This window comes from Haliotis rubra, unplaced genomic scaffold (assembly GCF_003918875.1).
Source record: "Haliotis rubra isolate DU_JTF1 unplaced genomic scaffold, ASM391887v1 Scf589, whole genome shotgun sequence".
Taxonomy (NCBI): Eukaryota; Metazoa; Mollusca; class Gastropoda; order Lepetellida; family Haliotidae; genus Haliotis; species Haliotis rubra.
Window position 1 is genome coordinate 316,772 of NW_025767289.1, and position 17,709 is coordinate 334,480.

General features: G+C 39.6%; 1 protein-coding gene across 1 annotated transcript in view; it reads right to left on the minus strand.

Annotated features, from left to right (window-relative positions):
* The window catches only part of LOC124254974 (ubiquitin carboxyl-terminal hydrolase 24-like), a 292,052-nt gene that overhangs the window by 144,299 nt on the left and 130,044 nt on the right, over positions 1-17,709 (minus strand). The window contains 6 exon segments of the mRNA XM_046688817.1: positions 922-1,081; positions 6,874-7,036; positions 8,053-8,246; positions 9,708-9,881; positions 10,020-10,104; positions 10,438-10,523. Coding sequence (XP_046544773.1) covers positions 922-1,081; positions 6,874-7,036; positions 8,053-8,246; positions 9,708-9,881; positions 10,020-10,104; positions 10,438-10,523 — 862 coding nt within the window.

Here is a 17,709-nt window from a genome sequence, read left to right on the forward strand (position 1 = left end):
CAAGTGAGCAATCAAGATCAACCAGAGATAATGCAGGAGGCAGATTCAACACAGCAGTTGCAATCAGACATGAAGGCACCTCAACACACACTTGAACATGTACTCATGATGGACACTGGACACAGGACAAAAAAGCTAAGTTCACTTGACTGATATTCATTTTGATCATATATCAGTCAGTCAAATGAATATGTGAAATAATTTCAACAATCTTCCAAATGTTTCCTTTACTTTAAACTTTACACTTTCCTCTAAACCATAAAGGGTCCACATTAGCATATGCTTTTCTTGAAGATGTGAAGTGCATGATACACTTCCACACCAAATCCATTTGAGAATATGATATTTCTTGGAATGTCTTCTTGTCAGAGCAGCTTAAAATTAAATAATGCATCTGACTGAGAGGAAAGAAATGTGAGGACAATGCACACTGAGGACTACTGTATAGTCCGTTTGACTTCATTTGAGACCGATGAATTGCTCGCCAACACAAAATCTATTAATTAAAACAAAACCAAATTTTGCACAGTCACATGAAATCGACAGACCAACTCTGATGATTTGTCTCATAATTTTGGACACCCAAAATTTTGGGACCACTTGCTGGTAGAACAGCCAGGTAGTCAACAAGCGTATGAAGTGAAATTTCAATTTCACACGTACAAGATACACACCTGGCTGTTCTACCAGCAAGTGGTCCTCCCTCGTAACAAATAGTGAAAAGTGACAACAAAATAATGATCGTTTGTTAAACAACTTTTTTATTCGGGTGTCCAAAATTATGAGACAAATCATCAGAGTTGGTCTGTCGATTTCATGTGACTATGCAAAATTTGGTTGTGTTGCAATTATTAGATTTTGTGTTAGTGAGCAATTCATCGGTCATCGGTCAAACAGACTATAATCAATAAGTGACTGTACCTGTGCTACTCTGTCTACTCCGATGTCCACAACTGTAGCTCTCCCTGCTTTCTCGGATGGGATGATTGTAACTGAGCAAATGCAGCCTCCCTGCAGCTGCTGCCCATGTGACTTTCATAAAGCAGGACACTGTATCAGTGAACTCCTGGCTTCCAACAGTCTGCAAATATATATACAGGATTGTCAAACAGAGCAAGAACATTCCGTAGCCCTGCACCTCATCTGCAACATCAGAGGTTAACTCATTAAGCCCGAGAGCCACCTCACTACTCAACACCTGGAACCCCTTGCTGATTGCCCACTTGCTGTGCTGAGACTAATTAGTGCTAGTCACACCTGATTTCCCTGGCAGGTTTCGGGATGACAGGAAACTGTCTAGTCGTACAAACAAGTTCTGATTGTTTAATTGTGTCGTAAAGATATATGTTGGAAGAAAGCAGGTGTGAATACATATCGTGTATTGCAAAGTTTTATGTAATTTTATTGCAAGCTTCTCCTGTATACCTTTGGCGGCTTGTACATTTATATTTTATCACCATTTGCATGTATTCTTTGTATGTAAGAGATGAGACACACATAAACAAATTCTCCCTCTCATATCATTGTGTGAGGTTTAATTTTGCAAAACATCTATGACAATGACATACTGTAAAGAAGAATTTACTTACAAACTTTATCATCTTCGACGAAAATACCGTGTTTGCTGATACATTTCTAGTGTATACGAATTATTTTAATGAAAGTACTATTATGCTAGTCTGTGACTAACATAGAGCACATTCATAGCTTGGCACTTTGTTTCATCTAGATTTAATGCAGAAAACATACGTGACCATACAAACATACATATAAGAAATGTATACTATATATTCCTTGCATAGAAATAGAAAAAAGAGTCATGTGATAGGGCGTCACCAAATTTCCCGAATAGAACGTTCGGTACCTCAACTGTTCAATATAGTGGCTGGTCATGTTATCTGTGACCAATCGTATCATGAGATACCTGTCACTGAGGAAAGGACAGGTGATGGGGCGTGGGCGAAATTTCTGAAGAGCACATTTGGTCACTCAACAGCTTGGATAGAGATTGATTATTGGCTATATCGTTGACCAGTCGATATGCTGGGTTTTGGCTTTATCAACTCAAGCTATCATGTAACAGTTTGTGTATTGTAAACATACACAGTGGTAACAATGTATGAAATATACACATAAGACATATAGGAGTAGATAGACACTTTGGCGAGTTTATTTGTCCTCATTTTAGTGTTTTTCGATACGTAAAACAAAGCGATTGAAATCCAACCATTGAGTAGAGATAGTATTTATTTTCATATAGATTTTAAACACACAACTAGTACATAAAACATAATGGTTTGCTGTACATGTAAATATAATCTTCACCTTGATACGAATGAATATCCAAACTAATGTACACATATTACAGAATTCACGAAATGACACTAACAGCGCATCTGTTTATTTTACACTTGTCACGGGACAAACCTTTCAACAAGGACATAACTACATATGCATTCTACCGGAGGCTGTTATTTCAAGGTCGAAAGAGGTGTTCAATTATCTCATTACTGTAATCTGATTGAATGATTATACGCATGTGTATCGATACCGTAGCTGATATACTATCCAGCTTTTATTGACGATGGATCAATAGAGACTGAGTTCATTGATACACGTGATAATTACACCGGATTTGATAATTACAGAGATCAAATACAAATGTTTTACACAATGTTCATGTAAATTGCATAGAAAACTTACAATTCAAATCACCATAAAACTTTCAACAGCTTGAACAAAAATGCTTGAAATACCTTTGAATGGTTTACATGTAATAACTTATGATATTACTGCTGTCTATGTGTGAGAATTTTTTGAATTACCAACTTACTCTGTTTTGTAACAAACGTAGTAAAAGATTTCATTGACATGTATATATATTCGATGCAAAGGTGCGATATTCAATTAGGTAACATTATCAACTTTAGCTTATGGAAAATAACTAGTTACAATTCAGTAAGCTTCAAATTAGTAAGTTAAATTATGTCTAATCTATTCGAGTTTGGATGTTTAATTATTTGTGTTTATACATTATGTTTCATTATATGAAACATGACAACGTAATAATACCTAACATATAAATTCAAACTATTCTATTGTGTTTGCATTCTTTGTATGTCCTTGTAATTTCGTATATTGTTTCCTATTTATAAGGAAGTTGAAGAAAATATAATCTTCAGTAACCTCTAAACAATTACATCTAATTCAATCAATGTGCATACGAAGTATTTTAGTATGAAGAATACCAGACTCTGTAAAAATATCATAATCCCCTTTCTCGACGACATGTGTTCATTTGCCAAACGCTGTACAAGCCTATGATAATGATTAGCAATTGCTATCAAAACACTTTAAATACTTCTTCTGATTGACACTAAAGGTAGCATCTCTCGTACGAAAAGCTAATATTTGCTCAGTACTACCAAATTGGTTGAAATAATAGGTACAGTGCGATTTTTAAAAGTACAACACGCATGTTCGTCTCTCGCTGAATAAGAGGTGCTTTCTGTTGACGAATATATGTGGCTCTCGCTGTGAGAAACTGCCAATTACCTGCCCCATAAACACGTCACTCGCTGTGAGGAGCTGATTCATTTGCCCCAAATATGCGTCTCTTGGCCTTAATGAGTTAAAACAATGTCACAGCACCGCAGCTCACCTGGGTATATAGTCGTTAGCGTACCGATCCGTCGAATTTCTGATTTCAGAGTAGTAAAATGCATTCGACGGATCGGCACTGTGATCTAAGCTATTAATTAGTTATCAAAACATTGGATCATACCCCAAAAAAGACGCAAGGGATGTTGGATGGTTTGACTCTCTTTATTTTTGTACTTTTGAACTTATTTTTGCCTACTCATATGATACAATGAGAACTTGATGCATTAAATATATGTTTTGACTCTCTTTATTTTTGTACTTTTGTACAAAATTGAACTTGATGCATTAAATAAAATGCATTCATACGGAAAAAATATACATGGATATTATATCTATATCTGCATTCAATAAAATGAAACATTATTTCACTGACACATTTTCAGTTTGTAGGAATGTTACACACAATCACCATACTCTGAACAAGTATCCAACAGAATCAATGTAGCCCATTAATCCGATGGGCTCTGTAAGTTTAAGTCCTTTTGGCATGAGTTGACCAAATTATGAATGTGGGGTGTCCATGTCATGTGGTGGTCTAAAGTTACTCCTTAGAATTGAGCTTCCTTTTTAATTAAATTCTTGGTTATTTAGGTGCAGTTTGGGGGTATAATTTTGCATTCGCTGTGTTTTGAATAGAATGCCCACGGATTTTTTGACGTTAATATGGAAACCCCATTTTTGATATGAATTAGCATAGGTTTTACAGGTGATTTGTTTTACAGAGGAAGAGGCCCAGATTTAGCTGTAGAAATAATGGTGTGTTTTTGCTGGGAAAATGTCATTAATCATAAAATTAAATAAAGTTGGGGACAACTCTCCGAGTATAATGGTGTTGGGACTTTTGATAGTATATCTAAATCATGAATAGTGAGTTTAATGGATGGTTTTCTATATACATTTATAATGGTAATTTGTTTATTATTAAGTTTTTGTTAACAGGACTTTGAAAGTGTGAAACGCTCCAAATTTGAGAACCCATTAACTATTAAAGAAAACATGTTGTCTAATCCAATACAAGCCGACCCCTTAATTCATGAACTTAGACCCTCCCAGTGTGTTAACACGGTCTGAAATTCGACCGATTAGCACAGAACCACTCAAGCATGATTCGACGGATCGGCACTGCTGACTGTTCAAAATTTGACGGAATAGGCCATAATCATATAGTCCAGCTTAAAATGTCAATAAAGTTGCTGTCAGTATTGGTATTTCCTGCATCAATACTAAGAACTAAAACTAACATTAAAATATACATGCCTTCAGTCCTACAATACCTGAAAAGACATTTACAGAGGAAACAGGGCACTTTGGTCTCCACAAAGTCCAAATATATAAATGTAAACAATGTACAATCACTGAACTTTGTTGCTCGAACACACCTGTACAATTTTAATCAGATAAATTATGTATGATTGTTGTATATTACTGTGACTACAGCTACTGACTGTCTTCTTTCTGAGAAGTTTGTACCACTTCTGAGTCTTAGGATCCATAACCCGTAGATTTTTAGTCAGATAAACTACATCTGATGGTGTTTACTATTGGCTTATAGTTATATACTTACCTCCATGTGCAAACACTATGCCTTTTTGAACCTTTTCAGGTCAATATGTATACACATCTATAGTCAGATAAATCACACTTGATATGGTAGCCTATTAACTCATAGTCATAGAGTGACTCTTCTTGCAGACTTTCTGCCACTGTTCAATTATTGTATTTTCAAACATGCTTGTACATCTCTAAGCTGACAAATTACATCTGATCGTGTATACTATTGGCCTTTTGGTTTGCTATTAGCCTATAGCCATATGTGCCTTTCTTGAACTTTGCATCTCAAACAGTCAGATTGTCTGTCTATATCTGATTTTATGTATCACTGGCATACAACCTTGAAGTTTACATTCTCTGTCAAACATTGTGCCAATCTTGAACCGGTTTGTACCAGCCGGAGATAGAGTATATCTGGTTTTATACAGCAGTTTTATATAATACTGTATATCTGTACAGCCATAGAATTACTTCATTACACATTTCAATGTCCTTCTCCTTGAACTTTGTTATGAAGCTTGTACAACAAGCTGATGCCTGTTCGTACCCATGTGTTTGTACCCATTATGCTGGAATTAAAAAAAAAGAAAAAAAAAAGGTCCAAATATATAACATTGAGAAAAACAGAACATATGTGTTGAGCTCCCAAATTAACTAAACACCACATACTTTGTACCAAACATTATGATTAAGTTCAGCCCCAATATGAACTAATTTCCATTTTGTATCTGTGTTACATATGTGTTTTCCTTGTACACAAGGTAGCAAAAAATAAGGAAGTCGTGAACAATAACACTGTCATCCAACATCTCACTGTGTCAGGGTACTATGTCGTGTAACCAATCCAGTCAACAAGCCTGACCATGCCATCCATGTAACTACTGGTCAAAACAAGAATAGTTTGCTGGTGACCTTGTGTAACCTCGAAGCCGGGCAGTGTTATAGCAGGCATCAAAATCTCATGTGCTTGCCTTATGTGCATACACATTCATGTACAACTGTTCATATTAATAATGGTATGTTCTGACTACTATTTCTAACCTACATTGTGTCCAATATGATATAACAAAGTTTACAATTTCTAAATATCAAAAGGCAACAGTTCAATGCATGCCGGATAAGCAAACTTACAAATTTTAGGGTACATATTTGATTGTTTCTCTACTTCTACATACAATTCATTATCCCCTGCTAAAAGGTGAAAACAAAATCATTGATATCCACAGCTATGGAAAATACTTGGCCTGTTATACTTATGACATTTATTACATGACTTTGTGGAGTAATTTTCTTCCACAATGAAAAAATTATAGCTTCAGAAAACATTATTGTTCACATAAGCTCATTATTTCTGAATCATATTTTTCAATTTTCATTACGGATATGTTCAGTTTACTATTTTTACATTATGCTTCTCTGTATATACGTCTTATAAATTCTGGACTAGGTTTCACTATTTAATAATCTCATCGCTTTTACATAGAACATAAGTATAATTTTCCCTGTTTATAAACCTCATTACTTCTATACCTAAATCTCCAAAATTTATTTTATAAAAATCCAAAACAATCAACCACTAAATCTATCTTTATGCCAAGGCAGCTTTTGGGAGAAGATTTTGTCTGATGACAGAGACACAAAAACAGAGAAACCAACTACCTTGATTGCATGACTGCCCATGGAAACTGTAGACCGGATAGAATGTGAAGATCCGTGTGCAGGAGAGGCAGTAGCAAGCGCAGTGGCCCCCTGAGATGGAGTGACTTCATTTTCAAGGGTTCCTCCCTGGTCCCCTATAACTGTCTCCCCACACAACAAGTACCTGTCCATCAACAACATCAATATGTTTATATATACACCTTTAATACCTACAATACATTGTTTTTCTGTTGTTTAACACTGCACTCTGTAATATTTCAGTGATGTGACAACAGCCTATAAATACCTTCTTTGAGTGGCATTTTAAAAGTTGGGAAGTACAATATAAACATATATACTGTATAAACATCTCATTATTATTTGTACATCATTGGCTTCCACGCCTGTCCTTTGTCTACTCTCTGGCTTCATCAGCTTTCTGCCTAGCCAATTATGTTAATTATGTCGTTTTCTTTGTTACATTGTTACATCCAGTATATATACACTTCCCCCTGCTTCATGTTCCATTATGCTTGACAACGGTACAAGAATCTGTATCGAAACGTCGCACTCACGAATAAAAAGAAGTTGTTATCCATAAAGTTTGTTCTATATAGCCTATAAATAGACAATCCATGGGTACTGCATCTAAGAGGTCACCAATTCTGATCACAAAGACCTGTTAGCCATTATGGTAAAACAGGCATGGGATGCTTAAGTCAAATTCTAGTCCAGAACTTCACTGGTGGCCGGCCATAGCATATGTTGCTGTCTGGATGGGATATTAAGTTACAATAAAAGTGGCTACATGCGAGAAGCAAGTAAGTGAGTTGGATGTAATGCTGATTTGAACAGTATTTCAACTGGACATTATCACACCAAGTTAGTTTAATGGAGGGAAAAACTTCTGAAGTAATGTCTGATTTCACACATTTACCACTTTGCTGAAACCCACAAGCAAAGCTATGGTGCTGACAACCTACAAAAATAATCAGTTCAAATTCAACATTTGAAACCATAATCCTAGGTTTCCATAATCATACAACACAAGAAAGGGGTGCAACTCTAGAAAATTTTGCATGTTAGAATACTGAGCCATCACTGCCCCTGCAATGTTCAAGTCCTAACATAGAACAGATAATGCATGGGTACACATTGCCAATAAATATTTCAAGATGTTTGATGAAACAACTGACAGACCTTGCTAGCTGAAGGCAAACAGAGTAGCAGCCCTGCCTGATCTCATAGTTGATATCTGCGGGAAGAGATTCGGGCTGCAGGACATTGACCACCAGTGACAGACCACCAGCAGCCAGGAAATCCTCACAGAATGTTTGAGAGCTGAGGCGGGTACCAATATCATCACCAGTTGGCATCAGTTTACTGCTCACAACCTAAAACAAAAAGTACATGCTAGACTATTGTAACACTATCATACCTATATCCAACATCATCACTAACCCTATATCAAACAGTAACACAATATCTATCACATGCATGGTTTAAATAACTTGCCATATGTTATAAACCAAGTGATGACATGATTATGAACTGGAAACTTCATAATGCCAACAAAGATAGACCCTTTACATAAGATGCAGTCAACATTGATATTGAAAGATAATCTTTTGCACCAAAGTATTGACTAAAGACATTGTACATTCATCTTAACTTGACCTCATCTGAAATCATGATTGAAACCCTTCATAGCAGCCATGGTCAGCTATGTTGGAATTCAGCAATTTATTACTTTGTCTACTCCACACTTAGGCATGACAATCTGTGAAGCCATGACACAAGCTTGATTAATCATTGAAAAGTACAGGAACCCAGTGCTGGAATGTCCAGTTGATGTCATCTTCAGCCCAATCAAAACAGGCCTGCGTAAGTTGGGTCAGAGCGATGCGAATACATGTCCTCCATGACTAAAGACCAGCATCACAGAGATGATTATGCACCGAGTAGAAAAATTAATGCCACTTGTGTTCGCAGGTGATTTCTGCGTGACAGGTCTTGCTGCCATCAGGAGAAATCTGTCTTCTGATATGTAGTGGAACACTGTTACCCACATGCATGTTGCATGTCTGATTAATTTTTTCAATCTTTGATACAGAGGTGGCACAAGGGCATTTGTTTGTAGCAATGCATGGCAACATATGATGTACTCCCTCACAATGATGTCCAACGATTCTGTGGTGACACATCTAAATACAGATTTTCCAGCACCTCTTGCACATCTACTACAAGCCCATTACTACATGTGTGTCCATTCGTCATCAAATTGAGGTCCTATTATATTATATTTATATCTGTATGTTTTGGATGAATTCTTTTATCAAACTTAGAACAGTGTATTATTCAAGATGTAAGTTCTTCAGTTAGACAAAGAAATAGAGTGGATTGGGGCCCTAGACTATCTGGATAAATCACACACACCACAATTCATTTGACCTGAAACTGAACATGGCAAAGAAAGCTATGACAAGCTAATGTTCCTGTGGTGAGAGTTGTGAGAGACATCGAAAACCATTCTGTCTCTGAATCCAACTTGAGAACAAACAATGGTATAACAGCAAGATGGCTCACAAATAGTGATAATGTTGAATTGTAAGATGATAGGGAGTTCAAGAATGGAGTTCAAAATATCCTGTTATCATATGCAAATACTTGAAATGATCATTTTAACTACTGTTACAATAGAAGCAAGACATGCAACTAGTTCAGCTAGAACCACTGCATACAACAAAAATTCTAAAGTGGCCTGGATCAAGTGTGTTCATTTCAAATATAGAGTACTGTTCAACATTTGTCAAAAAGACATTCTCAATCCATCAATGATAAAAGCAGGAACTTACTTCAAGATTGTAAAGAACTCGGAATGCAGACATGTCTGGTCCAGTCACATCAAAAAGTGATTTGAGCACATCTTTGGGTGCAAGCCGGGCGCTGTTGGCAGCTGGGTTTGGTGATTTCCTAGGACTAGATTTCCCAGTAGATACATCATCATTGGATGAGGATGGCTTCAAACTCTACAAATAACATATGACAAATGTACAAAAACTATCATTTGAAATATCATATCTAAGAACTAGGATTTGTTATTAGGTGACCTGGCATTGAATGGTGGAGAACTGACAGATAGAATCTCGAGCAACAACTGTACCTACCTTCTGACTGATGGAATCGAGGCATTCAGCAACTGCTGGATCTGTGGGGATCAGCATCAGCAGCTTTCTCACCCGTTTTGTGATCCTTTTAACACAAAATACAAATAAACCTGGGTCATTCCAGCTCTTACATCAACTCATATATATTTATCTACTTAGTTCACCAAAAATGATGCTATGATACTAAACTTCAATAATACAAATACAGCATCAAGGGGTAAATCGGTCATAATAATTCATTTACTCATTCATGAATTATAACTACTCATAACGTACGGGACACCATTTCAAACATTTAATACGGAAAAGCTTGAATCACTCATTTTACAATTGGAAGATGCAATGAATCAGGTGAAACATGCTGTCAGATGGTGTTGTGTTTGTGGAGATGACATCTGGATACATGTGACTGACTCACTTTGCTTCATCGAGCTCTGTCAGCTGGTACAACATCTCAAACACCTGACCTCCAAGGGCCATCACATAGCCTGGAAGCATCTTCTCCTGCAACAGTCAGGTTCCAGGCAACAGTCAAAGATTATTGTTATGTGTAACATATGTTATATTTGGGATTAGACTTTCTCAAGTGAAGTACAGATTCTAGTACATATAGTAGTATTGAGTCCCATCAGGGTTTCGAACCCATACTCTTAAAGTCAGGCAACCTATTGCCAGCACACAAAGTCAGCGATCTAAGTCCCTCAGTAGTAGACAGAATGAGAATTCTGGACCAGGGTAATCTAAAGCTTCATTTAATAGATAAAGCTTTAGTCGGACCCTTCCCATTACCCTCTACTACCCCTCTACAAAGCTTTATTTCACAAATAAGACTTTGTTGGGGACCCTTACCATTACCTCTACTATAGTGGTATCTTGCCTCTATGCTGTGTTGACAGGAGGTAATACTGTGTCATACGGTATGATTAATAATTCTTCTTTTACAAACCCTCTGCCGGGGCCATCCCTCAAGAAATACAAGGTAGGTTCGTCTGCTTTCATATCAACTTTATCTATGTTGTAAGTTTTGACTGACCATATCGGATCTGTGGCTCGCTCACGGCTATCCCCTTCATGTTCCCCCGGCTGGTATAGGTACCTCACGAGCGCCCTATCTGGTATTTGTTTCTCCTTCCCACGCAAAGGAGCGGCCGGCTCTGCTGCTATCGATTTTAATTTTATAGCGTCTGCCGGCTTTTACCGTGAGACGAAAGTGACTTCATGGTTGATTGCCGACACCACCTTAGGTAACCTCGTGACCCATTCAGTCGATCGCTTCCCTGGGGCAGCCATCTCTCTCATACTGATGTCCGAATAAGCTCAGCCAAAGTCCTATTGAATCTCTCAACTATGGCTTGGCTGCGATGGGCTCCAGCCGTACCACGCCTGACCTTTGTATCGTGTTTAGCTAGCAGCTGTGACCCGACACCCATGAACTCCGCCGGGTCAACTTGGAGCTCTGATGGCCATGTCAACGGACTGGCGTTTGTATATATGCGCTCCATGGCTTGAGCTACCTGGGCAGAATCTTTCGTGGTCAAGGGTTGGCTTCCTTATACCGGCTGGCTACATCCACGCGATAGTCAGAGCATACTTGTAGGTTTTACGCCTCACCCTGTCGTGAGGTAGGAACAGCAGGTCTGCTTGGTGAACGTTATTAGATACATTAATACCAAACTTCCTTCTAGGCACATAGCGTGGTGGTGGTAAATATATCTGCCAAAGTGCTTGTTTTTCAAGCCATGTTTTGACCTCCTCCGGGGATACTCTCGAAGTTATTTTAGATAGCTTATCTACAGCGCTAGCTCCTTTCCAATATCCACGCGGACTGTAGTAAATAGCCTCAAACTTTTTCTGGTTCCGTGACATGTCACTATTTATTTATACCTATGTTCTTGGTTCAATTTTCTCATGCCCGATGCAGCGTGCGTGTTTATCCCATCAATAGCTATCCAACGCTTGGTATCCATAGGGGATAATGATGTTTTATTTATAGTCAACCCGTATATCCTATGCCCATCACTTCTAAGTGTGTTCATTTTATGTTTAAAGGTATCGGGTCTTGAACAGAGCTTCCTTGAATCTGGTGTGTTTGATGTGTTGTTTCACCACGCATTTTTTACACCCTTAGCTTTCGGATTTCACCATTGTCAGCCTTCAGTATAGAGTACATCTTAGGCCTCAACCCTATGTACTCGGCTATGGGCGTGCCAGCACACTCGTCCTTCATCTTACCTAGGACTTTTTTATTCACCGTGCTGTGTATGACATGGTCCTTGGGGGTAATCGCTGGTGTCATTACAAATCGAGGTGTTTTTCATGTCATCATTACACGCCCTCGGTTCGAATCTCCATCAGCAGGGAATCTGTGTCAGTGTATAGCACTTCACACCTGTCGCCGTACTGTTTCTTAAGCTCGTTGTAGTAAAAGTCGTACATCAAGTGTTTGGATAAATCGAGGATGCTCATCCCAACGTAAACAGGTCGGTTTAATATTATGTGACTTTTCTTCATGTGTATGGCAGCCAGGTCGTTATCGAATATCTTACTACGGTTGAATGCAGGGTTAGCGATCAGCTTCCTGAGTTTTTCCTCCTCATTCGACCGAACCAGCTTCACGTCCACGCGTTTCCTCAGGTTCTCCATCGTCTTACCGAATACCGAGTTGTTCATGAGCTTATACAAGTTTTTCTCAAAGTCACTGGTGGCCAGCTTTCGGAGGTCCGTGTTCATTCTGATGTAAGGCTCCATCCATGGGCTCTGGTTGAACTTCAGCACTCTGTGTATTTTGGTCAGTTTCATACCCAACGACAGGTACAGCTGCAGGTTGCGATAGTGAACTATGTATTTGGTCTTATTCATTAAGTTAGGCACGAGTTTTTTCACGCCGTCACCGCCTATCTAATAAGTTATGTTGGTATTCAGACATCCAGTCTGGGTTAACCCTCATACGTTCGGGAGCTAGGGGGTAGCTGTTGTGTGATTCGTGTAATGCCTTGGGGTATTCCAAGTCAACCTCGAGGATATAACCTTTGTTCGAATCCGGCGCGATGCTCATAATATCGAAATCGGATGATACCCATTTGAATCCCCCTGTTGGTAGATACTGACTCATGGCCCATCCGTACAGGTTATTTGCGTCGAGATAGAGAATGTGATTGGTTGGTTTGCTAGGGTCGTAGCCATTCACGTATTGATTATTTGCTTTAGCGTATCGTTTGGTTACCATGGAGATCCCACCTCGCAGACCTTTCTCAATGAACAGGTGCATGTCATAATCAGTAAGCAATTCCAACTTAACTCCGGTCTTTTTAAGCAAGGCATCCCACGACAGACCGGGGCTGGTGTAGTACCATGCAGGGTCGAGTTGATACTGCTTGATACATGTCCGTCTAAATGTCTCAAACACGTCAGCTAATAGTAGTACATCCATCTTCAAGTACAGATCGTGATAGTCACCCAGGTTTTTACAACCAAGTTTATTCCATACATTAATAGCGACGAGTAATCGTCTTCGGATATTTCGAGTCTGTCAGATTGCTGTAAAATTCTTTGATGGGGGGTAGTCTGGTCTCGGCGAACTTAGTCCAACTATCCATGTACTCATAGGGATACACACCCTTCCTCATAAGCAGAGATCTAGTCTCGGCGTCTGTGTATCGATCGGTGATAGGGAAGGTATCGTTGGCTTTAATCAGGCTGGCTAATGACGACAATAGAAATTGACACGAGTCAATGAACCTAAGTCCGTCTAAGCTGAAAGAGAGATATTTCTCCATGTTGTTGGGGATGCACGTTATATTACCATCGATTTTTGCGATGGCCTGCATGATCAAGTGTGAGTCGTACCCTCTCAAGTTGTGAAAGACAACGGGAATGTTTATTGTCTTAGGGTTGATTCTAAGCTTGAGGTTACACTCGTTATGAGCGGCGCCTCTATACTTACCGGTTATGTGACAGTGATCTCTCACCGAATCACCGTTAAGTGGTGAGTCACACACGTGACAGTTAATGCTACGGGAGTGAGCTAACCTGTCGGCTTGGGTCATACGCATGGTAGCGATTCTATACAACTTTTCCCTAATAATTTCTTCTTCCTCCTTCAAACACTTTAGAAACCTTTCAACCGCGTCAGGACCCCTGTATACTACGGGAGATTTCGTTTCACCGTCACAACGGACGACTATGTATCCAAATCCACATGCTTCATGCTCTTGTGTTTTGTATGTGAAGCTCTCACCTGTGGGTAGAGCATTGGGGGTCCCCCCAACAACCCCGCCTGTGGGGGTCCCACCTGTAACAGGTTTGACCAATGCTTCAAAGTCGGCGTATATGATATAAGGCACGGACATTTGGTGCTTGTGGTTGTAGAATTTTAGGATATTGTCACCTTCCTCGGGCATGTCGACGCGTATAGCCGTCTGTCCCACACCTTGGCAATACTCCTGGTGGGATTCTAATAAATCAGCTCGGCTGAAACCGTGCAGACATCGCATACAAAAGTGTTTTTTCCCATTGTGTTTCGACTGGTCGTGCAACAACCGATTGAAATGTTTTATCCACGTGTAGTGATACTTTTCACCTCGTTGGATCATGAATATATTGATAACACGAGGGGGGTTCCCCCCCTTCCCCACCAAATCGAACTGAGCCTGTGTATTATTGTTGTGTCGCCTTCGGTGTCCAAAGACATTTATAGCTAGATTATTCTGTTTTTCTACTTTAGTGATCTGAGATATGGTGGTTGGTTCATCTATACCATCCCAGTTGAGTCCATCGTCTTGGGGATAGCTAGAAAGCCTGTCTGAATGAGTGTCAGCTGGAAACAAAGCTGATCTGATAGCTAATCTCAAGCAATCGTTTCCTCTATTCTTAACGTTTACTATGGCCTTTTTTTTCTTATAGTATGGAGGCAAGTCTAGGTATGACCCGCCTCTGAATGGTACGTAGTTAGCTATATCTAGATAGACAATATCGATTTTATCTACAGCCCACCCGGATCCCAAGTGTGTGTAGCGTTCTAGGTATTCCTGTATCTGCTGAAAACTAGTATCGATCGATGTGTTTATAGTCTCTATCTGGGTCCACGACCTCTTGTACACCTCGGAAGTAAGGCTGAACGCATCGGTAACATCCCCCACGTTCTTTTTCGAAGTGTCATTTTAATTGTGATTTGAAATTTGATACTTCCAAGACTGGCTAGTTCCTGTTTTATTTTATCATCTATCAGGGGGCTTAATATCTGAGACATCTATATTCCTATCAACGCCGCGCATGCCAGCCTCTTAAATACTTACCTACATTAGCTCAGTCGCGTCTGAACTGTATAGTATTCATAATTGCGCACACACACCTAAGGAATTAATGTCTAATTGGGTCGCCCGTAAATGTAAAAATCATATATCCTCTCCGTCACCCCAATGAACTATTTTAGATGGGTTGTTTCGATCCAGTGCTCACACTGTTTGATATAGTATTCCTTGAAGTTTAGCAGGTATTCCGATATACTTGTAAAACAATCTATCTGATATTGAGTCGTGATGTTCCCCACATATACGAAGGGACGAGTATACTTAACACCATCTTTAATCCATACCATTTTCAATATTACCTGAAATCTGAAGTTCAGTTTATCTTTGAGTATGTTTTTTACCTGAGATTCGATGTCTCTACTGGGATCAAGTTCCACAAACATATCTATATGTAAGTGTGTAATAATCTCTAATTGGGGTCTATCTTGAGAAATCGCCTACGTTCTTTTATGTAGGCCTTTTTATTCTCGTAGATGAGGTGATGTCTGACTACGTTCGCCCCGTGAGCTTTACATAGACAGTAGTGACCTTTGACCCCTATACCACACACAGAACACGAGTAGTTGGGACTTCCCATGTGGGAATAACAGTACCCATGAGTACCGCATACCCTACCACAGGTCTCAGTCTTCCCCATAAGTATATATTCACATCGGTACATGTTAACATATTTATATGTGTATTAGTCTAATTGCTTCACAACCAAAGCAGTCGCCGCTATACCCAGCGCTATGAAGGTCAGTTCACGGTCCATTTGTCCCTTGGATGGTGTGTAGTACTGAGCGAGTGTTGGCTTCTGTAGTGGCTCCAATCGTTTACCAGTTAATAAGTAGTATTGTCTCGCTGCGGCCGCCGACATCGTGGAATGTTTGAACGGCATGGTTTTCAATGCCTGAGTTGTTCATTAATGTAATCGATCCGGCTGGAGGCGTTGTTTAGCGATACTCGGCCTGTGCTATTTGTAAGTTCTCAATAGCGAGATCGTGCCGCTTCCTCTCCGCCTGTATTTCAGCCGTGTGACTCTCGTAGTTTAGAAGAGGAAATTACTCCCCGAAAATGCCAGGGCATTCACTAACGCACCACCGACCATCATAGCAATCGTAGCCATCCTTATATTTATTTCATAATATCTTCAGGTATTATTCCTTGTTTTACTAGGATGTCTTTTGTGGCCATCGCCATACCAAGGTTCATTATTAGCATACCCATATCCTGCAGGTTGAAATCTAGCTTGATAGTTGGTTGTTTAAGCACCATTTTGGTCAACCGAAAGTATCCTACGGCTAGACTGGCGACCCACGGTGGCGTGGTATCGCCGTTGATCTAACGTTTTCCCCTCAGACATTATGTATATGATATAAAAATATATATTTTATTGCATGATATGCGGGTTGACCTTTAATTCCGGGGGATCCTCACTGCGTCGTGTATATAACCACGAGATAGCCACGGCAGCAGTTGCGCATACAACTAACAAGAGTCGCTCCGGGTGAGTCACCTTAATAATTTTATGTTGGTTACACCACCGTTTTTTACCGGCAGCTACTCTCTTAGGATTCTTCTGCCTGGTTACTGTGGGAGGGGTCACCTCCCTGGAGGTTTCCTCCAGTTGTTGGGGTGGGGTCTCCTCTGAAGGGGTCTCCTCCTTGGGGGTCTCCTGTGCAGCATCCATCTATACTATTATTATTATTTTTCCTCTCAAATTGACAATGCTTTGCCGTGATAATCGCCGCCATAACCGAGGCTAACAACATACCGTATTTGTGATACAGCTCGCAGCTAATAGAGCTCAAGGCGTGTTCGATAAAAGGGTCTTTCTCGAGGTCTTCCCACAGGTAAAGTCGGCGCTCCGGGGGGATGGGAAGGAAGTATGACGCAATACCAGTGTATATCTGGGTCATAGCCGATCCTATTGTTTTGTCATTTCTGAACCTAGTCTAGCCTCGTATTTAGCATTACAGTTTATCGATTTCTTCGGCTGACATTTTGTGAATTTTATCCGAGTGTACTCCCCAAAGTAATGTTTGGCTTTGCCACCAACAGCCAACGCCACCAGTTTCTCTCGCTTATCATCGTCCACCTGTGGTGATTGGGGTACCAACAGTTGCTCTAACAATTCCTCACACTCCATCCTATAATGTAACAAGTAAGTTTTAGTTTTAACTATATAATATACGATATAAGCGAAACACAGAGAAATAAAGGTTAAGTTGCACACGACGAGCACTTCAAATACCATAACTATAACTAAATGCTAAGTATTTATACTAAGCTTTGCTAAGAATTTACTAAGCATTGCCAAGCATTTGCTAAGCATTGCTAAGCATTGCTAAGCTAAAACACCCTATAATCCACGGGTTGGTCGGTCTTGAGCACGAGCT